This window comes from Gouania willdenowi, chromosome 6, assembly GCF_900634775.1.
Source record: "Gouania willdenowi chromosome 6, fGouWil2.1, whole genome shotgun sequence".
Taxonomy (NCBI): Eukaryota; Metazoa; Chordata; class Actinopteri; order Blenniiformes; family Gobiesocidae; genus Gouania; species Gouania willdenowi.
In genome coordinates, this window is record NC_041049.1 from 27,058,081 (window position 1) to 27,083,056 (window position 24,976).

The window sequence follows — 24,976 nt, forward strand, 5'->3', positions numbered from 1 at the left end:
TTTCCATCGTTTTGGGTGTTTTTGTGTCATTTTGTTGTTGTTGGTTCTTTTATTATTCAGTATTTTTGTTGGTATTACCTAAACTATTGTGTTTTTGGTGTCAGTTGGTTGTTTTTGTCATTTTTCTCTGTTATTTTTGTGTATTTCATAGTGATTCTTGTGTATTGTTCTCTCATTTAGTGTCTTTGTTTTTCTTTTGTGTGTTGCTGGTAATACTAAGTATCTTTCTCTCTTAGTGCATGTGTTTTTGGTGTCATTTTGTTTATTCTTTTTATTAATCAGTATATTTCTTTCTTATTTTGTGTGCTTTTGCATTGTCGCTTTGTGAGTTGCTGATAATGTTTGGTAAGATAATCAATTTTAACTACGCTGAAGTACCCCTTGTAGTCTCATCGTGGACCCCCCTCCCCCATTTGAGAAACACTGCCCTGAGACATCCCATTTGTGGATACTGGGATTGTTTCAACAGGTCAGTGAAGGTCACTGTATCCTCAATAAGGTCGAGGGGGAAAGTTTTTTTTAAGTGTGCATATAGATATAATTTATAAAGATATTTGTTTTGTTTTTTTTAATCCTAGTTGTTCATTGCTGCAATGACTTTGTGTTTTTGGATACTTTGAATCTGAAATGAAAAATTTTAAATCTTCAACAATCAGTGATTATGTTAAAATGGGATGATACTACTACATGTCGCAGAAAAATACAATACATTTTTTAACGCTTTATTTCAATAATTTAAACTGTCATACTTAGCTATAAAAATATGTCTCTTTGACATGACCAATGTGGCAGAAGAGATGACTTTGTGTGATATTTTGGCTAAATGCTGAATAGTCTTTGACCAACGAGGAGTAACCCTTGTGAGTAAAATAAAGTGACTATTTGTACGCCTGCCATACGGACAACCCCCGGTACAATTGGTACGGTTATCAAAGTACAAGTACGTAGTGTCTTAGGGTTAGGTTTAGGTTATAACCCGATATCGCAACAATTTTTAGGGTTAAGTTTAGCCTTAGTCATGCGACTTAAACGGGCCAAATAGGGGCGCTGCGTATGGATAAAATGTCAGTATATTGATACGGCAACCGTACGGATAGCCACTGCCTAAAATAAATCATTAAGGACTTCCATTGCCTGAGTTACCTTTATTTATTCCCCAAATAAAGACACACATGAATTTAAGCAATGATAGTGTTGTTGAAAACATACAACTAGAGATGTTCCTGACAAAGGGATGGATTTTACTTAATCAGAAACTGAACTAAAAGGCCAAAAAAACAAAACAAAACAAAAAAAATCAACCACCAACAGTCCATGCTTTCAGCGCACAAAAACACTATTTCACAATGGTGGTGTATTCAGTTGGTGCAGTGCTATCAGAATATGATAAATGTCAGAGTTGAGCGGGAAGGTCCATCAGAAGACCTCGAGATCAGCAGAACTGTAGATGACTGGCGTGTCCTCTGTGCCAATGGCAGCTTCTTCCTGAGCCTCCTCTCCTGCAACCTCCTCCAGGGACTCCAAGGCCTCGTTGGTGTCACTAGCAAACGTCTCCCTGGAAACATCATCATGCTCCTGGAGGTTCAGTGTACCGATGGCCTGTTTCATTTTCCTGGCCACCACCTGTCGCCTCCTCTTCTGGGCAGCCTTCTTGCTTTTGACTTCTTTCTGCTGCTCCTCAATGAATATTTTTCTGATCTGAGCCTTGGTGATGCTGGGTGTGTTTTTCATGAGGTTTAGGTAGACTCCACCGGGCGTTCGTCGCCTGCTGCCATCCAAGGTGTAGACACCACCGTTCTCCTCCAGGGCTGCAGTCTCTCCCAGCAGCTCGATGGCTTTCTTCTTTCCTAAAACACAAACCACCCTCTCAATCAGATCTTTCTTCGGCTCCTGCAACCTGTAGGCAATCTCACTGATCACTGTCTCCTCAGAGTCGTCCTCTGTGATCTCAAAGCGGCCCTTGATGTCCATCTCAGCCCTGGGACCAAGTCTCTCTTTGGCTGACCTCTTTCTTTTTCCTTCCCTTTCTCCTCTGTCCTCTGTCCCTCGGCCCTTCATGTAGTCCTCCAGCTCAGCGTCCAGCATGCTCACCTCGCCATCATTCTTCTGCTGCTTCTCCATCTTCCTGTCGTTCTCCATTATCTTCTTAGCAAGAACAAAGTTATAGGTCTCGACATCTCTACTGGACATGCCCACACCCTCCATGCCGAATATTCCCAGCTCTGCCGTTAAGGAATCTTGGCACTGCTCCTGAACCACAGAGCCCCAGATGTTGTTAACCTTACGGCCTGCCGGGGTTGGTGCACACCGGGGAAGACACGCAGGAGGTGGTGGCGGGTTGGACACTTTCTGCCGCTTCTTGCGCCACAAAGCCGCCTCATCGCCCGAGGAGTCCGGGTCACTGTCGCTGGACTCCACCGGTCTGCCTGAGCTTCGGTACCCGGTGTTAGCGGAGGACTGAGAGGCTCTACTCTGGAGGGACGGAGCCTGGGCTGCTGTTATCTCCGAGTCCGAGCCTGAGATCTCCCCGTCCTCCAGATCCGCGTCCATTAAACTTCGGCCATTCGCCATGTTGTTGCAGAGCACAACAGTCCTGCTTTACAGACCAGCGAGAGGTAACTATAGTGCTAACAGCTCATTAGCTGCTAATGATAGCGCTTATATTAGTCTATCAAAAATAAAAGTAATGCTGCTTCAAATTTCCGTCTTTGTGTGAATGCCAACAGGGCTCGGTTCTTACTCTGTAAGGAGCAGAAACAGGAGAAAATGCGCCCAAGTTACTAAAAATGACAAGAGAAAAGCCGCGCGTTGATAAACTCACTTTTCCGTGTTCCGTCTGTCTTGCACTTTCAAAATAAAATATTATATGGGAAATTAAATATAAGACTAGGGTTGCCAACCAACCTCAGTGCAGCAGACACATTTAATTTAACTTAATCTCAAATGGGCCTGATTAGATTAATATCAACAATGTTAGCGACCTATTACATAAAGTTAGATAAGATTACTGTCTGTAAATATGTAAATATCTCTCATTGCCCCGCCTGTAAATATGTATTTATCTACCTTTATTGTTTTTACATGGTTTATTTATTTATTTATTTATTTTTGTATATAGCTTATGTTATTGTATTGTTTATTTTATCTTCATTGCACTATTTTTCGGGTGTCTTTTAGGGTTTTTTTTATTTATTTATTTATTTTTTTTCAATGCCTTCTGTTGTCTTTTTTTGTTTGTTTTTGTACTGCACTTTATCTGATGTGAGCTGTCATGACATTTTCCCACTGCGGGATCATTAAAGATACTACGCTCATATATTCACAAGGACGATTAAATGGGCAGGATATTACAGGAGTTCCACTCAGACCTCAGCAAATTCATGGCCCGGGGGCCAAACACAAAATGAAGAGTCTTTCTTGACTTCACTAAATATAAACACTTGAAAAGAAATAAAATAAAGACGGTATTTTTTGACCTGACATATTTTGTTTATTTGAAACACGGGAGATGTCCTCAAGCTGAAAACCTGACTTGGATAAGTAACTTTAATATGATCAATAATTTGGAAACAGTAACACATTGGATTTTAATTTTATTATTTTTTTTTACGAATCTTATTTGTTAGGAAAATTTCTTCCGTCATCTCTGGTGGATGTTACGGCATTTAAACAGCGCATGCGCAGTGTGCGCTGCTGGTGTAAACAGTATGGCGGCGTCCATCAAGCGGCTCGCGACAGTGGGCAAATATCTTTTTCCGAGACAATTGTTCGGTATAAACTCCGTAAGAAGGGTAAGAATGAACATGTGTAGCTTTGTACTTGTAGAGGAGTCAGTTCATTGTCCTCTGACAGACTCAGACAGTTGGTATAAAAAGAAAAGCATGGCCGCTCAGGCTCGGTTTAGCTTCATCCTTGACCCATCAGATGTGTGTGTGTGGTTAAAAACAGCCGAAAAGAAGCTGTAAAGTTAACAACATACGTACTTATGTTGGACAGTAACGTAAGTTATTATGTGAGACCAAAAAAAAAATTTATTGGTTTTCTAGTGAGATTTTACACAGTCCAACATCATATTAAATTATAAACTTTCAAATATTACACAAAAGACTAAAGTAATACACATATCATGCAAATAATACAAGATGTGTTTCCATTAAGTCGCTGCTCTCCCTTTCATTTCCCATTATTTTTCAAACAAATGAATACATTACTGGACCTAAAGAGAAAAGATGTCACTATTGTCCATCTATTCATAAAGATAAGATCACCTCACTATCTAATTGGTAATGCTTTTATATCTATATTTTATAGATGGGTAATTAAAGCAAGTCTGGCCTCCGTGGACCTATTTAAGTGGACCATCTCTGATTGCACCTTTATAGAAAATGTCAGTGTTTCTAAAATGTGAATGTTGTATATACTTAAATAATAATAATGCATTGGATTTTCTATAGGGCTTTATCATAGACACTCAAAGCACTTTATAGAATTAAGGCATTATCCTTTTATGCCACACTGAGTGGTGGTAAGCTACTATTGTAGCCACATCTGCCCTGGGTCAGACTGACGGAAGTAAGGCTGCCATAGTGCGCCATTGGTCCCTCTGACCACCACCAACACTCACTCACTACAAGTGCCTTGCCCAAGGACACAATGACAGATGCCACTGGAGCGACTGTTCCCCACTGTGGCACCTGGAATTCTCAGCACTTTCCCATCCAACTACTAACCAGGCCCAGACCTGCTTAGCGTCAGAGATGACAGGCTGGCATTGCATGTCATCTAATGTAGGTACTTAATTGAGGCCTTTGTTTGCTCCCACAAGCAATATTTAAAATTTGTATCAAGTCATGGTTATATGGGAAACTTGGTAAATTCAGGATGTGATCTTGAATTGCTGCCAGTAGTCAGTTTTCTTTGGATCGCAGTTATTTATCTTTAAAAAAGCTAAACAAGATCTTCAGGGGTTTGTAATTGATTTCTTAAATACACTTTATCCAGCTGCTGATATTCTAGTTTAAACAAAGGAACAACATTGTTAGTTAAGGACAAGACAGAGGATGAGTTCTGTGTGTAACGCCTGTACCTCGGCTCCTGCTGCAGGTCCCAGCTGCTCCTCACAGACTCTTGGCTTCTCAAGCTGCTCAGCAGGTTGCTCTCAATGTTCCTGAAACCAAAGTGACCACTTTAGAAAACGGGCTACGCGTGGCATCAGAGGACGCTGGGCTCACCACTTGCACGGTACGATCAGCTCCATAATTACTATTTCTATATCTTCAAACAGAAAGACACAATAAATGAAGAACTGGGTTGGACCTTGTTGGTTTGTGCTGAGCGGCATTAAACACATAGAGAGAGGTAGACCCGTCTTTTAAAACAGAAATAAACCATGATGTTTTAGGAAGTTAACATGTAACTATTAATGTTAATTATTTACAAAACAAAAATTATGAAAATAATATTCTTAGCGGAAATTAATTGATAATTTTTGCTTAGGGTGTGCTTCTTTGTTTTTTTAGTTTAGCCAAGATGAATAACAAATAGCCAAGTGCTATCGATCAATAATTATTTGGTTATCCAAACAAACGAAATAATCAATAAGTTGACAAAAAAAATAAACAGGCCATCAATAATTCCAGCAAGTTCATTTTAGCTTCTTTTTTGAAATAATGTTATGGGTTAATTTATTCAGTCAACATTCTTCAGGAAATATACTTTGAAATTTACTTTGATCTCCTCACATGTTTCGCCTGCCTGATGTCAGTCTTCCTCAGAGGCATCTACTGATTGCTTTGATCTGTCCTTATGAGTTTTTTCTGGGCATGGCCAACTTGATAAGGACACATCCAAGCGATCAGTAGATGCCTCTGAGGAAGACTGACAGTTAGCAGTCAAAACATGTTAAGAGATCAAAGCAAATTTAAATGAGCATTTCCTGAAAAAAGTTGTCTGAATAAATGAAACCATAATGTATTAGGCCATCAATAGTATTTGGTCAAACTAAACTGCTCTTACTGTATATAGATAGTGTATTACAGTGGTTCAAATGTAAAGTATCATTAACTTCCTGCAACTAAAACCCTTTTGAACTGTAGGAGCTGCTGTTTTAGTTGTTTCTGTGTTCCAGCTCACCTTATTGTTGTAAATAGTTAGACTTTCTGCAGAGATGCCTGAACTACATCTGCAATAAGTAAATAAATATATAATTGTACAGCACAGAATCTTTTTGGTAACCGTGGCTCAGATGGGAGGAGTTTGATCCCAAGGCTACAGTATTTAGTTACACAGTATAACCCTACGTTGCTCCCAATGGTGGATTAACTCCCCTTTTCTTCCAGGTTGGCCTGTGGATCGACGCCGGCAGTCGTTATGAGAATGAGAGAAACAATGGCACCGCCCACTTTCTGGAACACATGGCTTTTAAGGTGAGACTGTAACACCACAGTCTACTTTCTAACAAAGCTAACTGAAGCCAACATGCTTGGCTCTGTATGTGACAGGGCACCAGGAAACGCTCTCAGCTCGACCTGGAGTTAGAGATTGAGAACATGGGGGCTCACCTCAATGCCTACACGTCTCGTGAACAGACGGTGTACTACGCCAAGGCTTTCTCCAAGGACTTACCTCGAGGTACACGCAGACAGAAGAGCAGGAGTCACAGCTTGATTTACTCCTATTCAACTTTTAGATTTAACATAGAGGTTGGTTATAACTGGCAAAGAAAGCAGCAGAATAACAGCATCACCAATAACTGAATAGCAGGGAAAGATTGGCAGTTTGTTTTGACAGCAAATTTTGATTTAGTTTTAGTCATAATAATAATAATTATTCATTTTATTTAAAAGTGCCTTTCAGGCCACCCAAGGACACTTTACAATAAAAACAAAATAATAAAGACAGTGCAATACATTAAAAACAATATATAATCCAAAGAAGAGAAAAGAAAAGCAATGTAAGTGAAATTAGGGATGTGAATTTACAGAGTGGGCAGATTAGAAGAGATGGGTTTTTAGCCTGGATTTGAAGAGGGGTAAGGGGTCAATGTTTCTGATATTTGGAAGCAGAGTGACTGAAAGCTCTGCTTCCCATGGTACTGAGGTGGGTATTGGGTACAGTGAGGTGGATGGAGGATTTAGACCTGAGGGACAGGAGGAGTTTGAAGTTGATTCTGAACTTGATGGGGAGCCAGTGGAGCTGTGGATGAGTCTGTTGAGTCTGTTGGCGTCTGTGACCCTCAGTCTGCTCCCCCAGCAAACAACAGCGTAGAGGATCGCACTCACCACCACTGACTCATAAAACATCCTCAGCATTTTCCTGCAGATGTTGAAGGACCTCAGTCGTCTCAGAAAATAGAGGCGGCTTTGGCCCTTCCTGTAGAGGGAGTCAGTGTTCCTCCCCCAGTCCAGTTTATTGTCAATCACCACTCCCAGGTATTTGTACTCCTCCACAATGTCCACACTGACCCCTGGATGGAGACGGGCTGACTGGCCTCTTGGTTCTCCTCAGGTCCACAATGCAACTTAGTTTTAGTAAAAAATTAGTTACCAGGACTATTATAAATATATGTTTGGTAAATGACGTTAAGATTTTAGTCGACTAAATCTGTATAGTCGACTAAAACATACAGCATGAGGGTTTATGCTTTTTTTCCTCTTGATTCAATTAACATTAATCAACCTGATTTGAGATGTTATTAATGTTTGTAAATACACAGACATATTTAATGTGATCAACATGTAAGACCATATGATCACATGATTTCTGATTGGGTTTCATTCATGTGACAAATTTATAGTTTAGTTTATAATAGTAAACAAAAATATAAATAGATTTTGATATAGTCTTCATCAATGTGGTTTATTATCACTAAAAACTATGACAAAAACTTTTAGTTGAGGAAATGAACAGTATACTGTATATTTTGTAGAGGTATAAAATGTTACTGTGTTTTGTGCATCAGACTATAGTTTATCATATTTTATTCTCAGTGATGTCTCTTAAGGAGAGGATAGTGAAACAAAAACATGTTTGTGCTCATGTGTCCTTTTTAACTTTGAGCCCCTTCAAAGGTCTCTCTATCAGTCTAAAGCAGGGGTTCTCAACTGGTCTCACCCTGGGACCCACATTTTTCCACGGTCTTTAAATCGTGAACCACTATTTTTCAACCAACTAAATAATTAAAAAAATAGCTGTTGGAAACACATATATGTAATTTTTTTTTTTTTTTTTTTTTTTTTAATCAAATAAATCTTCATATTTTCTTTTGCAAAATGCATTTCACAGCATGCCTGTCAAAAAAAGTTTAAAACCATTTCCAACACTTTAATTTGTCGTTAAATTTTCTCTCAAGGTTCTTCTGATCAGATCATGATGTTTATCTTCAGGGATCTTCTTGTCTCCTTCAGGTTGTGAGTCTGTTTGCAAACTTTGCAACAAGAAGAAAGTCAAACAAATACTTTTGTTTTGTTCAATAAATACTATCCTGAATCTGCTCTTATTTTGGTAATGGGATTTGTACATGGTGTGAAGTTTGTCATCTACCTCATTGCTGAAGCTTCAGGAAAAATAGTTTGTCTCCTGACCTACAATTTTGTGTGTGTGTGTGTGTGTTTTCCCAGCGGTGGAGATCCTGGCTGACATCATTCAGAACAGCACGCTGGGGGAGGCGGAGATCGAGAGGGAGCGAGGAGTGATCCTTCGAGAGATGCAGGAGGTGGAGACCAACCTGCAGGAAGTGGTGTTTGATTACCTGCACGCCACAGCCTACCAGTCTACAGCACTGGGCAGGACCATCCTGGGTCCCGCAGAAAACATCAAGTAAGAGGGTTGTTGTTTTTATGCTGCACTCATACTATGGTGTCACACACCTGACTGAGCTCTGTGTGTGTGCGCGACAGGACCATCAACAGAGGAGACCTGGTGGAGTACATCACCACCCACTACAAAGGACCCAGAATAGTGCTGTCTGCTGCTGGAGGTGTGATTTCTCTGCATTCACACACTAACATAGGATAAAGACGCTGCCTTTAGTTGTGACTTCACTCTCACAACAGAGGAACGTCATGATGGGACAAGTGTCTGAGTTCGTCTATCTGATAAAACACACACACACACAGCTTTTCACAGAGCTCAAAGTTGCAGTCACAATAATATTTGATTTTATTTCATTGTTACAAATATTCATTCTGAAAATGTGTATTGGTTTTCTAAAGGTCCACATAGCCTAAGAATCAAATAACCTGAACAAGCACAGGCTATAGGCTGATATTGCAGGTACAATGTCCAGTGATGCTGAGAACTTAACTTTCAAAGAACTCTCCATTTGTGTTGTGACACTGTGTGGCTTGTTTCAGGTGTTAATCACCATGAACTCATCGATCTGGCCAAGTATCACTTTGGAAAACTGCCCAACAGATACCAAGGCGAGGCACCAGCACTTCCTCCATGCCACTTCACAGGAAGTGAGGTAAGATTAAAATGAAATAAACATGATTATTTAGAGGCTGATGGATTCAGACCCTCTTGTGTTCATTGCTTTGATAATAAATATGAATTAAGTTCCACATTTTTGTACCTGTGACACTGTAAACACCTCACTGGCCTTGGTCTGCATCCATTCATCTCCTGTTTCTACTTAATGTTCAGGATCTTGGGACCACTGATTTGGTCACTAAACACTTGCTGTACACTTCCTGTCTTGTCTCTGATACTATAAACCTTATCCACTGATGTTTCAGATTAGAGTGCGAGACGATAAAATGCCGCTGGCACACATCGCCATCGCCATAGAGGCAGTGGGCTGGTCTCACCCTGACACCATCCCCCTGATGGTGGCCAACACACTGATTGGAAACTGGGACCGCTCTTTTGGAGGAGGCGTGGTGAGAAACTGATGCAACAATGGAGAGTTTAAGTTTGGTTATCATCAGTTTGGGGTTCTGACATAGACGTGCGTGTGCGTGCAGAATTTGTCCAGTAAACTGGCTCAGATGGCCTGTCAGGGAAACCTTTGCCACAGCTTCCAGTCTTTCAACACCTGCTATACCGACACAGGCCTGTGGGGGCTCTATATGGTGTGTGAGCCTAGCACCATCAACGACATGATGCACTTCACTCAGATGGAATGGTGAGTGGTCAGTCAGGAGACTTTGGTACATACATGCTCTGATGTCATCATGTGCTTATTCCTGTGCCATCAGGATGTCTCTGTGTACCAGTGTGACAGAGAGCGAGGTGACTCGTGCCAAGAATCTGCTCAAGACCAACATGCTCCTGCACCTTGATGGTAATAAACAAAGGACAGCGATGCTTTTCCACCCCAGATAGTTTCTGGTATCTTCATGTTGGTATGTTTTATAGGATCCACTCCCATTTGTGAGGACATTGGCAGACAGATGCTGTGCTATGGTCGCAGGATTCCTCTGCACGAGCTGGAGGCTCGGATAGATGTAAGTAGAGCTGAGAGGGTTCTGCTGCACTCCTTATGTACACTTTCTTCCAACTTGTGACGTCATAGGACGACGCCCTGTATTAAGTAAAACCGACGAGGAAATTGCTACACTTCAGAACACAAGGTGAAAATATCTCAGCACCAAAGAAGTGGGATTTTTAGGCAGCCTTAGACACTGAAGTTAAAAAATGATGTGGATACCTTGAGATGATCCTGAACTTAAAACTAAACAGCATGTCTAAGTAAAAGTTCAATCATTCATCTCAGAAAGGTTGAACATATTAATAACAGGTTTCCTCATTAACGTCTTCAGCATTGTGATGCATCAATTTATCGAAGACATGATAGTTGTAATCAAATCTCAAGACCAGTGAAGATACACAGCCCTAACCTAAAGATAAAATCATATCCAGTTAAGAGAATAGCACCAACTTAATAAATGTTGATGGAGGAAACACTGTTCCTCGCATTGTTGGTTTTTAATGTGCCTTTTTTTTTTTTTTTTTTTTAACAGTGAAGTGTTATGGATATTGTTAGTCGTGTTGGAGTCACTACACTTTAGGTAATAATGCATGTTTTTTTTTTTTAAACAGGCCATCGACGCTGACACCATAAAGGACGTATGCACCAAGTATATCTACAACAGAGCTCCAGCAATCGCAGCAGTTGGTAGGTTCTTGTTTCTATTTAACTAGTAGTGCCCGTAAGAAGTATGTATTGCTATAGAAAAGTGGGAGGTTTAATATTTAGCCCTGTAATATAGGCTACATCAGTGACGTGCCGTGAGCACGAGGGTTGGGTAGGCAGGTTGTTGAAATAATTTATGAACGGTATCATTGCGGTCCAAACAAATCTGATATTGCACACCTTTAACCAAACAGCAGCCATGGTGAAAGACTCAGGTCAATCTGAGACTGAATCACAGAGATATTTGAGGATTCTTTGCTTTATAGATACTAGTACAGTGCCTGTCGGAAGTATGTATTTATATAATGGGAGAACTAAATAGAGATGTCAATTATGGGCAAATGAGTATATGTTTGAAGGTTGGATGTACAAAGAGGTGTGCATACTCGTGTTATAAAGGGGTTTATTTGCGGGAGCAAAGTAAAATAGGTGCAATTTTCCTGGTTTAATTCTGAGACATGCGCATTAACTAATTTTTATAATTTGTTTTTTTCTGTAATGTATGTTTGTTGGACTTGTGTATTTTTGTATCTTTCTGTTGTTTTTGTGTATAATTATTAGTTTTGATTGCCATTGTAGTGTGATTCTGGAGTCATTGTGTATTTTTACATCTTTTTTCTGCATTTATGTTGTCATTTTGTGTATTGTCATTTTCATGTTTTTGTTTGGTGTATTTCTGTAATACTGTACATGTCATTTTGTGTTTTTGGAGCCTTTTTGTATATTTGTGCATTTCTATTGTTGTACTTTTTGTATAAATATTTGGTTTCCTCTTATTTTTTCTCATTTAGGATATTTTTATTATAAATACTGTGTACCTCCATCTCCTCCGTGCCTTATCTCTCACACGCGCGCCAGCTGGGCGTATGCACATAATCCATCGCAGGTTGTTGAGATAAAAGAGAAACCCGGAAGTACCATGAAAAATAAATGTTTTGCGACACCGAAGTCGCAACTCTCTCCCTAAACGGCTCTGTGTGTGTTCAGCATGTACATCCCGGGACTCAATAGATACATGCTGACAAAGTGAAGGAAAGAGTCCTTCCTGAAGGACACTTACCTCACCACTTGTTTCTGCACACCTGCAGGAAACACGTGGATTGTTTAATTGGGCCTGCTGCTGATTTGTCTGCCGACCTTAAATCTCTTCATTCCAAAACCTACATTTTCATGATACACAGAAGCTACAAACATGTTTCAGACAGATGCTCGACAGAATGATAATTAAGGATTGAACAATTAAATCCAGTTATCTCCAAAACACTTCACCTGCTGTGACACTTAATATCTTGTTTGCTTATTTTCATTGCAGGTCCAATTGAACAGCTGCCAGACTACAATCAAATTCGTAGTGGGATGTTCTGGATGAGAACCTGAACCTCTTCAGAAAACAATCACATGTACAGCAGCCACAAAAACACTGAACCACCTTCGTCTCCTTAAAGTTTTATTATAAAATAAAGACCAACACAATAATGTTAAAATAACACAAATATTCTAATGGTTTAGATTCTTGTCATTTCTTAGTCTTGGTTGTGACTTGTTCCTGAGCTGCTTTTTTGGCTTTCACCATTTCCACCAGCTCCTGTTTAAAGGGAGACAGTGTTCTTATTAGCAACCTTTATCATGTACTGTAGATGTTGCTGTGTGCACTCTCACGTACCTTGTATCTCTTCATGCAGTCTTTCTTGTTGCGACCAGGGACAGTTGCTGCAATCTTGTCCCAGCGCTCAGGTGTGCTCACTGGGTATGTCTTGAGGGCTTGTTCCAGAAGCTTCTGCTCCTCTGTGGTCCAGGGGGCAGCATTGCTATCTCCACCTAATGAGGCCCAACAGCAGAACAACTCTTCTTAGAGATATTTCCTGGCTAACAGCAGCCATCCTTTGGTTACACATACAGAACGCACAGTTCTGTGATCAAGAAGAAAGTTGGAGAAATAACTAATGTCTCATCTGCAGCTGAGTTTAATTCACTGCATCAAAAAGAGTTTAAACTAAATTAAAGCCTGATAGCAGTTGTATTCTAATCCTCCTGCTGAAGTTGTGGAAACATTTTTAAATGTATCTCTACCTGCTGATGCAACAACAGAGTTTAGTTTAAGTGTGTTCATTAACTAGGGTTACAGTACAAATACTACATCTGATCCCCAGTTTTATATCTGGGGATCAGTGCACCAATGTTCAGATTTAAATAGGTCAAAATTAATACTGTGTTCTCTGCACAGTTGGAAGGGCTGTATGCATCATCACCTCCTAAAATGGGCCCAGCAGCTGTGTTCTCAGTGTGCAATAACAAAGACATGTAGAGAACCTCCTCAGGATGTAACATAGCAGATAGTATCCGTTAAGGGTTTTAAATGTAAGTTACATTTTCAGGGATCCCTGTGGTGTGGGGAATGATTTAAAACACAAACTTACCATCAAATCTCTCTGAGGGCACAGCATTGTCTATGGAAGCAGATACTGAAGTGTGCGCCTTCTTAAACTTCTCATAGGCTTTTCTATTGATCTCATCTTTCTGCAGTGGATCTGAAGATAGAAGCATCATCAGCCTGTACAACTCTACTATTGGTACATGAAATCAGTGGTGGCGTAGAATAATAGATTGACATCATTCACTGGTCTCATTGTTAGAATAAAACAAGTTCTCTCATTATATCTGAGTGTCCAGCTATGTCTGCTTTTCACTACGTGACCGAGGTCACTGCAGGGAGCTTGTGTGAGCTCACCTAGTCTTTGCAGGTTCTTGGCTTTGTTAATGACATCTTTGGCTGTCCTCTTTATCCCACTGGAGGAGTGCAAGTTCATGTAATTGGCAATAACATCCCACCTGAAAAAGAAAAAAACAATGGTTAAACTTGAAGGGAACATTTTACAAAGGTCATTTAAAGTTTGCAGCAGTCACAAGCTGGCTGCTGTGTGAGGATAGTGACCTGGCGTTGGTGCCAGCAGGGAAGAGGTTGACTGCTTTTATGAGCAGCTGGAGGTCCTCCTCATTCCAGCCCTTCCCCACCTGTCCCCCTCCTCCACTGGCCTGCTCAGCACTGCGAGCAGCCTGCTGAGCCTGGACTTCAGCCTCCTTCTCCCTCTGCAGCTGGGCGTTCACCTCTTGCACCTGCTTGTCCACAGCTGCCTTGCTGTCGTCTTTGGAGCCAGAGGCCAGGATTTCATTCAGAGACTGCAGACTGAAACAGAAAGTTGTTAACCACTATCATAGTTTGTCTCTGTATATAAAACATATATTTATGTTTTTTGGTTCAGTAGCAGAGGTAAAGGTAATGCTTCATGAGAATTACTCAGGGTGAAGCTCAATACGCCAAAGAGCAAAAATGAGACCCATTTTAACACTAATGAAACGATTCATCAACTCATTTTCTTAAATGGTTCAATGATCAATAATTTTCAGGTGCAGTTTTACAGCATTATATAGATGAGCAGTTAATTACACATAAAGCAAACTGGTCCCACACCATTATGAAAGCTCTGTCAGGTAGTGTTAATAATCGGACAGTAAAGAGAGTCATGAACATTTCAATGGCTGATGTTCAGTACCTGGTCAGCTCCAACCGGTCACACAGTTTCTCCACCTCCTCCATCATTTTCACACTTTCAGCTTCATTATCAGCAAAGTAATTCCAGTTCTGAAAAGAAAATTTAAACAAACTGTCAATGTTTCCAAAACTTCAGCTCAAATACAGTATCCGTCATATCCATCAATGAGCAGCATTTATGGATGTAGTGAGAGAGGACATGAAGTCAGTTGATGTAAGAACAGAGGATGTAGAGGATAGAGTTAGATGGAGACAGAGGGTTCACTGTGGACACCCCTGAAGGCAGTGTAGTCTGGGAGCCAAACTCCTAAATTTCAGTGAACATGGTTTTGTCGGATAAAGTTTTTTTTTCTCAATTTTTCTGGTAGTCTAGAGCAGGGGTGTCGAACTCCAGTCCTCGAGGGCCGGATTCCTCAGACTCTTAGATGTGTCCCTGCTCCAACACACCTGAATCAAATGAATGGCTCGTTATCATGCTTCTGCAGAGCTTGATCACAACACATTGGTCTCCATCAGGAGTGTTTGAGTAGGGACACATCTAAAAGTCTCAGGAATCCGGCCCTCGAGGACTGGAGTTTGACACCCTTAGACTCTAGGGCATGCTTGTCATGAATCAGGGGGGGTGACAGTTGATATCTGTTGGGCAACTCATGATATTAACCCCTTTCAAACTCTGAAATATTCCAGATTCCTCTGCTTTTTCAACTAATTATGCTGAACAAACTTGAAATATGCTTATATTCTGCAATAATTGATATTAAAGAGATTGTCAGAATCACTTTAGGAGTATAATATTGCAAATGAACCCATCCCCTTCAAATTTGCATGTGGGGTAGGGGTTGGTCATTAAAGACTGATGGCTGTCACTTTAGTCTTGTCCCTCGTGTCTTAGAAATTAGTCTAGGGCCTAGTTACTGAAAAACACTCCAGATGACACTGTACAGTCACTATTGTTTTAAGCACATGTTTACAGTGCCTTTCTTCAATGTTCTTTTGCTTAGGATAGAAATCAAACCGTGACTATCCACTGTTTTGAGGGCACGTAATGTCAGTGAAAGCATCACTAGAATGGTTTATGTTCAAAGTTTGACCAAGCTTAAGGCCAGGTTTAATTGTGTTTTAATAGGATTAAGCAAGCACTCACAATTAGTATGTGCTGCCATCTTTTCAAAGCTAGTGCCGGGATCTGTAAATGATGAAAATGCCATCGTGATTGGAGGGACAATGTTAAAAGACTTCGACAATGGCCAGAGGGATTTTACAGTACAATCTCTAAGAAGCTAGAAAAGATTCCAGCAAACCTGTGAAGATTGGTGAATCCAAGGTTTCTGACCTGAATTCCATCTACTCAAGGGCCATTGCATTATTAGCCAGTAACAGATGTTAATGTAAAGGAGGTGTTTGCCTATGAGCTTGTACAGGGCTGCTTGTATGGGGTAAGAATGAATGGGAAGGGTCATTCGTTTTCCCAGACTTGCATGCTCTTCCACCAATGAGGGAAGCTTCCATTGAAAATGAGGAGAGGGCCCATTGGTAAAATTCTGGTTCTGACCTGCCACCACTAAACCCACTTTGGATGGGAAAAGGACACAATAAACAAATCACCCACACTGAGCTTTATAAATATAGGAGCGTGGCATGACCTTTCAGCCAATTAGAGATCTTTTTACAGAGTACTCCAAGAGCTGTTTTGGGGCATAACTATTGGCTGCCTGACTAAAGTCAATGTGCGTTCACGTCTTATCTGCATCAATGGTGGACATTCCATCAGGAGAGGTCAGTAAAGACAGAGGAAAAAGGAAGACCCACGTGGAGGAGCAACAGAATAAAGAACAAACATACTGAAACCTCAATGAGGTCTGTGACACTGTCCGTGCACAGTCCGCCTCACATACTGGTGTCAGAGGGAGAGCGAGAACACACGGGATAAATGGAGTGTAAACCTCAGAGGGACATACAAGGTGGAGATAACAGACGCAATTAATTTGAGCGGTGTGGGGGAGGGAGGAGCTACAGCAGCAGCCATCGTTGCTTTGGAGGACAATAACTAGAGAGTGATACAAGCTTTCATGTCAGTCTCAAAAACATCAGAAAACTCTCCAATAATAGAAGATAAAGTCCCTACATTTAATAATAATAATGATGGCTTGAATTGATATAGCGCTTTCTTCGAGGAGACTCAAAAGCGCGTTACAGAAACCATTATTCATTCACTCACACAGTCATACCAGTGGTGGTAAGCTACAATGTAGCCACAGCTGCCCTGGGGCAGACTGACAGAGGCGTGGCTGCCACAACGACAATGACTCGGTTAGAGCAAGATTTGAACCCCCAACCCTTCGGTCAATGGACAACCCACTCTACCACTGATCCACGGTCGCCCCCATTTGTCACTTGTCTCTATTGCGAAAAAAGTCGCTAAGAGCTCCATAGTTGGAGCGTTGACCAGGATACCAGTAAGGGACCATAGGTTTAAAAATAGGGAGGGGAGGGTGGAGTGTGGTTGTTTCTATACGTCTCACAATTCTACATACTGCAGCTTTAATGCCATTCCTCATTTTACAATCTTCCAGTTTAGGGAGTGTGCCATGTTGACCTGCTCACTTCCAAGTTCTTTGAATAAGACATTGTAGACATAGTAAATACATAATATAAACCAATGCTAGATTTCTGAGCTTTGACAAATGGGTAGAAACTTCATATTACCGTCTTCAAAATTTTGAAATTTGAAGTTTTTGCATTATTCTTTCCTTTTTACTTCAGCTATTTAAAGTCTTGCTGGTAAAATTATGATAATTTGCTTTTTAACAATAACTAGAAAAGGGTTAATTCTTTTCTACTTGGATTCATGTCAGCCAGCATTAAACACTGTATAAATAAATATTAAGTTTCAGAAATTTGAAACTTGAAATTTCAAATTTACAGATTAATACCGTGGAATCATAGGAAATTCTCATGTTCTGATGATTTGGGAGTGTCGGACATGAGGGGGTTAATAACTAAAATTGCCCAAAGGATATCAACTGTCACCCCCTGATTCATGATAAGCATGCCCAAAACTACCTGAAAGAACAGAGAAAAAAAAAAACTTTATCCGACAAAACCAGGTTCACCCTTGTGTCTCCCGGTCTAGTGTGTGTGCATACTTTGCAGGTCATCCTGAGTTTCTGCCTCTCCTTCTTAATTGCCTTCTTCTGGATCTCCTTCTCTTTCTTGGCCTGCTGAGCAGCTTGCTTTGCCTCCTCTTCCTCCTTCTCTTTCAGCAGACGAGCAGCCTCCAACTCCACCTTTCGGGCCTGTAAAACACAAACACACGTGGGAGGGGGTTCATAAAGGTGATCTGATAGTAGATTGTAGAAAACCAAAATCATGGAAATAATTTCCCTGACATTGAAAAGGCTACTCCATTAGCAAGGCGCAGGAACAGCTCCAGGCATGTCCAGAGTGGCTCAAACACACATCCTTGTGTTTGTAGACTTTGTAAACTTAAATTAAACAATATGTATATAAAAAAAATTGTACAGAAAAATAACAAGTGCTTTATTTTGAATGAATATTATTAGTAATACCATAATGATAGGGGGAAAACAACCCCCCAATATTCAATTTAAACCCCCAATATTTTTGTCCAAACATAAATTCCAAAACATTTAATTTAAAATTTCCTACGCTGATGTGTGATGTATTTTACAAGAAGACTTCGACCTGGCTGCCGATAGGAGGTGGAGAGGCTGAGACCGGCTCACCTGGCCAACCTAACTGACTACCTGTCCTAGAGTGTTCGCAGGCAGGATGGCTGTGGGAACCACCGGCACCCACTTTGAGAGCTTCTCTTGTCGGATATGTCTGAGCTTTTTGTTCGAGCCTGCCACGCTGCCGTGCGGACATAGTTTCTGTAAGAAGTGTCTGGAGAGCGACGGCTCCTCCCAGTAACCTGTTGGCCAAGTGGATCCCCAGCCTGCACCAGGCATTGAAATATAGTATTTGGGCATTAAAAATAAAGCATTAAATTTGACTTGCTTCTGCCTGTATCAACCCTGTAATTCTGTGAATAATTTGTTGCAACATGAAATAAAAAGTAAAGAAATACAGTTTATTCATTACAGACTGTTGTGACTAGGGATCGACGAATATGGGTTTTTTAGGACAGATACCGATTTTTTTTCCCATCAGCCTTAGCCAATGACCGATACGGACTGCAGATTTTCTTGAGCCGATGTTTGGAGCCGATACTACTTTTTCTCTGTCAATTTACATCACAAAAATTACACAAATATGATAACAAATGCTACAAGTCTCAATTTAAAAAAAAAAAGAACATTTATTGAAATTAACAAAGGTGAGGTAGAACAACACCAAGTAAAAAGTATTTAACAAGTAATAAAAACAGGTGATGTAGAACAACAAGTAAAAAATAGAGTAAGACATCTCATGAAATTATATGAAAGAACGTTTGTCCTTGGCCTGAAAATAGCTTTGACAAAAGTTGGCCTGACTGAAGATATATTTTATTAACAGGATTATTGAGTATAAAGATATATAACTATAGTATTAAACACCAAAAAAAACCACGAATAATAGTCCATTCCAACACAACCCCTGAACATAAATTAGCAGAGGAAAATAACGTGATGTCAGATGCGCAATAAGCAACAAACTGTTCGAGTTTCTGTTCTAAAGTGCATCAACAAAAATAAATATTCATACATGTAGTAAACTGCTTCTCAAAGTTAAAAATTTCTTCTCAGCGCAGCGCTGAGAGAGAAGCAGAGAGAGAGGGAGAAACAACATATACACACGTCAAACCTCCAGCCAGCTGCTTGTTAACTACAACAGTGACGACAACAACACTTGAACCCACGGAACAACCACTAAGTTAAACAGTTAAAAGATGCTTTGAAAGTTTAAACCCCGCCGTTGGGATTGAAGAGCTTCCTTCACGCTCTGCTAGTGGGGGGAGGGGCTCTGCAGCCTCTGTCTCCAGTAACACAGAGCAGCCTGTAGCAGCCGTTCTGTTTATAAATTGGATCGGCGAAGGCAGCAGTGCACATCGGCCGATGACGATACACATAAAAATCGGCCGATTAAATCGGCAGGCTGATGAATCGGTCGATCACTAGTTGTGACAAAAGTGTGACCGAGTTCAGTAAAATATTGTGCCAATGTTTTTATTAAGATTTTTTACTTGTTCATGAAGCTAAAATGCACCAGAATGCAGGAAATTGCATGTTAATTTAGGTCAAATTTTACACTCACTCTTTCCTTCTCCTCTTGCTCCTTCTTCTTGGCTTCAGCTTTAGCTTTTTTCTCGGACTCCTTCCGGGCCTTTTCGTCTTCTTTGAATTTTTTTATCCTTGGGTCGCAGCTGTAGGCCGTGTCTGCAGAGAAGCGTGCAGAGTTTAGGATTCCTACAGTGTGTGGTGAATAATGAGGAGGATCCTGTGCTGACTGTACCGACTAAAGTCCGTATTCTGTTCATCTCCTCCTTCTTCCTCTGGGCTCGCGATGCTCGATTCTGCTTCTCAATCCACCTCCTCTCATCTCGACTGGAGGAGGAAAGCACACACACACACATATATATATACACACACAGAAGAATGTAGTGCTTCAGCAGTCCTGCACAGAGCAGCAATGCAGAACCACCTACCATTCTGCTTTTTCCTTCTCCTCTTCATCCAAGTATGAGAATTCCCTCCATGAGTCAAAGTTGTACCTACGACAGTAAAAAGCTAACTTTACAACCTAAACTGCTTTGGTTACATATTTTTTGGCTTAAAACACAAAACAAAACCATGTCCTACCAAAAGGAGTAAAAATTATCCACTTCTTCAAACGTTGATTCCAAGCTTCCGAGTGCAGGCACATGCTTTTTGGAAGACCACCGGGCGTTCCTCTCAAACACGGGAGAAAACACCTCAAAGAAGTTCTCTTTGCCTTCGCCCTTAGAAGGCACGCTGTTGTCGAAGGTGGGATCAACGCTGTCGAAGGCTCTCCTCTTCACAGGGTCAGACAGAGTTTCTATAGCTGAGGGACAAACAGTGAGTGGGCTCAGGATACTTTGGAGGCAGAGCCAGAGTTAGAGCTGCATACCTTTAGTGATGCAGGTGAAGTAGTCATTGTCCCCTTCTACGATCTGATCTCCAGCTGCTTTCCTTTTGTCAGGGTGATGCTTCAACACCACAGTTTTATCTACAGAACACAACGTTAGATGGACTCATCACAGCTGGGCAGAGAGAGGAAGAGGATGATTCACACTTACGAGCAGCTTTGATCTGTCTCTGCGTAGCTTTGTATCTGAGGTGTGGGAGCCCAAGGACGGCATAGTGATCCTGGTTCTAAGGAAGTACACACAGAACAACTTATGATGAATCAGAACCACTGTTAAACCATAGTAAAGATAGCAGAGCTTCTCTATTTCTGCAACTACCCTTTTAGCGTCTTTAAATATTTTTTTATTTTTTTCTACTAGGGCTGTAGTCAACCAAGGAAATGGTTGGTCAACTAAGACTATGGCACACGTAGCGATTAGTCGACCAAAAAACAAAAAAACAAAAACAAAACAGAGAATGGAAAATAAAAAAATAAAAAAACAGAATGAATGAGCAAGGTGCAGAGGAGGAGGAGGAGAAAGAAAAAGAGACATTTTATTTTGGCGTTTTGTGGTGCCGATTTGCTCTTAAACACAGACCATTTATGATATGAACCTTATTCAAGCTTTGACCAGAACCTGACAAAGCAAAAGTGAAACCTACAGGTCCGACAGACATTAGGTATTTATATCCGTGCCCGACCTGAAACCACAATTAAAACCTATTTTTCTCTCATACAAATGACATATTTACATTTGCTTTAGTGGTAAGTCTGCTTTTATTAATAAACTGTTAATGTCAACATCAAATCAGCGCATCGGGAAACAAACGCACGTCAAACACAGGTGCGCAGAGACAGCAGTGAATCTATTTACATAATCCACATATCAAACATAAAGATAATCCATGTTCTCGTGCAGAAAAAGTATTGATTTAACAGTGGATGCTTGTGCTTCAAGCCTGTCTTAATTTGTTCCCTCTCTGATCTGCTCTGAGGACAGCGCACTGTTAGCTGAGGCGCAACACTTTCTTTTTTGCAGCCAGCACACACTCACACACAGCTGTTGCTGAATGTAGAATCATGTTTAGGCGTTAAATACATTATATTGATATTTAATCCTTATCACCCATATAAGTGCATTGCATTTTTTTTTCTTTTCTAAACGGTATTGAAACTGATGCCATTGCTTGTCGACCACGACCAAAGTTGGCAGCCCTAATTTCTAGTTTACCTATTTCACATAATGATGAATACAATTTTTAGAGTCCATCAGCCTGAAAATCAATGAACCAAAGGCCGCCCAGATTACCATGTCCATCAGTGAGACTACAACACAACAAGCATGTGACAGAAGTTGAAAAGGAAATGACTAAGAACATAGAAAGTTCAAAAAGTCTAAATTATTAACAAACTATTTGTTTAGCACTTCAAACAAACCCATTTGAGTGCAAAGACACCTGTTGTACACAATGAAATGCACAAAACCACAACTCAAACATGCACTTCAAAACAATGATCTTGATAGAAATTGATCATTTGCAATTAACAGTCATTAGTCTGACAAAAGATAAACGTGTCATTAATAATGCCTTTATTATAAAATCTACTAGGGATGCACCCATATGGATAACTTCCACAACCATACGATCATTTTTTTCCCCACTTTTAAAAATGTAATTTGTTAAGACAAAAAAACTCATCTCTTCTTCCAAATTTCAAAGTCAAGAACAAATGAATCCTAACCAATTACAAAATAATAAATTAATAATATTCTATCTACCAAATGCCGTACATTATACTATTTTATCATCTGTTCTATTTCTTTGGCTTTTTTCCCCACAAATGCCTCATCAAGAGGCCTTCCTCTATTCACAGCTTTCATCTGCATATGAGCCGTTTTTGATGTTTTATGGGTTCTTCTTTTTTTTTTTTTTTTTTTTTTTTTTTTTACTTGTGCTGCAGCCGTCAGTCAGCTTTATAATCAGAGGCTCGTGTACAGACAGTGAACAACTCTCTCTCTCTCTCTCAAACACACACCTTGCAGTCTTTAGGATCCAGCGTCCGGAGCAAGGGGTGCTCCTCCAGCTGAAGTTCATCATCCTCCTCCTCCTCAGAGGAAGACTCTTCTACCTCCAGCTCCTGGAAAGAGGCCGACACATTCCTGTTCCTCCTCTTGACGTAGGCCTCGAACCACCGACCCACTGGCTCCACCTGAACCTGGACAGACGCTGTGGAGGGAAGGAAGGTTTAGGATACAGCTTTTAGAACATGGATTTTTGTTCCATTATGGTGTAAAGTAAACAATAATGCACTAAAACGGGTAAGCAGAGGCTCTGATTTCCTGTTTTCAAATTTCCTCAATTCTGTTTCAGTGTTCAGCCATTTCAAAGCCATCACTGCATCAGTTTACATATTTCCTTTTTATCAACTATCCCTAATCAGATGTCATTAAAAGCAATAACACTCTCCGAAAATGTAGTGCACTAATACTATTCCTTTCATATTTCTATGATGCACTAGTTTCCCAGAAGCATGCTTCACATGCTGACATCACACAAGAATTGATGTCCATTCATTTGATAAACTTGCTACATAATGGACTGCACATTTAATGGCAAGAAAATATGGTGTAAATGCAAGATATTTGCATGTGAGAATGTATTCCATGTCATGTGGCTATTTATAGACTGACATAAGAGACACAACATTTATAATGGCTTTTTTTTTTTTTTTTGTTTATAAATCAAATCTACCAGGGATGCACCATATGGATTTATTTCACTGTTACTATTTTCCTTTTTAATAAAACTATAATTGATTTGAGAACAACTCATATTTTCTTCTTAAGTACAAAGTTAAATTAATTATGAAATCCAACAAATGTGTTTTTGGTTATGGCATTCACCACCGTTATTTGAATGGATAGTGTAGTGCATATGCACTTTATACATACAATTATGGTAATTTCATACATACCAAATCAGTTTTATGTGGAAGTCAAAAAATTGGCCATAAAAAGACACTTTTCCCACCTGTAATCTTTGGCCCTGTTAAGATCAAACTGATCTATATTTGGCCCCTGGGTTAAAATGAGTTTGTCATCTCTGGTATGAAGGGATATTAAAGCAGATTAATCGAGTATAAATTGGGCACAGGGTTAAAAAGCTGTGCGCGTTCCCGATAATCGCTTTGGCACAAAACCATTTTATAATGACAACACTAAACGGAAGCTTTGAGAACAAATTATAGGACATGTTCCGAAGGTTTACTTTAGAGCAGAAAGCTGTGAAAGCCAATAGATGGGTTGGTGAAGTTAGTGGTCAGTGTGAGAGGTTAGCTAGCTACATGCTAGCTGCGAGTATCCCGTCTCACCGGCAACGGCTTTAAACACCACCGTCTCCTCTCCGTCCTGTGCCTCTGGCAGCATGTTTACACCGGGGCCCACAGCACCGTACAGCGGGTCAGGGCACCGGGGGGCAGCTCCGAGGGAAGGTCCTGGTTCGAATCCCGTCATGGACGCGGCACATGGGCCTCCATTCACCGAGCCGTGCACTGCGCTCACCGCTCCGTGTTCACCGCATCCTATCGGTTAGGATAAGGTTCCTCTTTTACCATTTTATTACCAACAAGTGTGTGATTTACTTACATATTTTGGGGCTATTGATTCTTATTTCTTAGTTTATTGATTTCTACAAAATATATTTTTAAGAAAGTTTCATATCATCCCAGCATTTGTTTTTGAACCGTTTTCCAATGTTTTAATTGTTCTATAATTTTTTTTTTAATGTTTTACAAAATAAAACGATCTGTCATATAATCTGTGTATGTGTGGTACTTCCTTATCATGAAGAAGCAGCAATATCCCAAATATATTGAGTTTAAATATTTACACCCTACAATATTGTCGAAGAAATAATATTAATTCATAATCGATGTTATAAAATCAGTCAGGAAGAAATTAGATCCCCAAAATACACAACCTACCATTAACGAAATGTCTACTGCAAACATGTGACAACTTTGATTTTGGGCTCCATGTAGTTCCATTTACGTTTGTTCGCCTCAGTGCTTGGATCCATAATTTACGTTACTGGCCTTTTTCTGTCGGTATTCTGTAAAAGGCTATCTTTTCCTTCCACCAGGCGTGGTTGTGACAACCAAATACTACGCAGGATTTGGGCATTATATGATAAAAACCA

At 40.3% G+C, this 24,976-nt stretch overlaps 3 protein-coding genes across 3 annotated transcripts; 1 reads left to right on the top strand and 2 right to left on the bottom strand.

Annotated features, from left to right (window-relative positions):
• Positions 1 to 1,130: 1,130 nt before the first annotated feature.
• Positions 1,131 to 2,842, bottom strand: phax (phosphorylated adaptor for RNA export). The gene has a single exon (XM_028450345.1). The coding sequence runs from the start codon at positions 2,569 to 2,571 to the stop codon at positions 1,417 to 1,419; it is 1,155 nt and encodes a 384-aa protein (XP_028306146.1). The 5' UTR covers positions 2,572 to 2,842; the 3' UTR covers positions 1,131 to 1,416.
• An 827-nt stretch (positions 2,843 to 3,669) lies between these two features.
• Positions 3,670 to 12,632, top strand: pmpcb (peptidase, mitochondrial processing subunit beta). The gene is made up of 13 exons (XM_028450379.1): positions 3,670 to 3,791; positions 5,104 to 5,241; positions 6,339 to 6,425; positions 6,501 to 6,630; positions 8,619 to 8,817; positions 8,898 to 8,977; positions 9,354 to 9,466; positions 9,738 to 9,881; positions 9,966 to 10,126; positions 10,200 to 10,285; positions 10,360 to 10,448; positions 11,044 to 11,119; positions 12,450 to 12,632. Exons 1-13 carry the CDS (start codon positions 3,708 to 3,710, stop codon positions 12,512 to 12,514), a joined length of 1,452 nt encoding a protein of 483 aa, XP_028306180.1. The 5' UTR covers positions 3,670 to 3,707; the 3' UTR covers positions 12,515 to 12,632.
• Positions 12,568 to 24,359, bottom strand: dnajc2 (DnaJ (Hsp40) homolog, subfamily C, member 2). The gene is made up of 15 exons (XM_028450378.1): positions 24,150 to 24,359; positions 22,815 to 23,005; positions 20,947 to 21,022; positions 20,778 to 20,876; positions 20,489 to 20,711; positions 20,335 to 20,400; positions 20,142 to 20,233; positions 19,944 to 20,065; positions 17,834 to 17,983; positions 14,689 to 14,777; positions 14,070 to 14,321; positions 13,866 to 13,966; positions 13,555 to 13,665; positions 12,801 to 12,955; positions 12,568 to 12,722 (listed from the first exon to the last, which is right to left on the bottom strand). Exons 1-15 carry the CDS (start codon positions 24,289 to 24,291, stop codon positions 12,654 to 12,656), a joined length of 1,938 nt encoding a protein of 645 aa, XP_028306179.1. The 5' UTR covers positions 24,292 to 24,359; the 3' UTR covers positions 12,568 to 12,653.
• Positions 24,360 to 24,976: the final 617 nt, after the last annotated feature.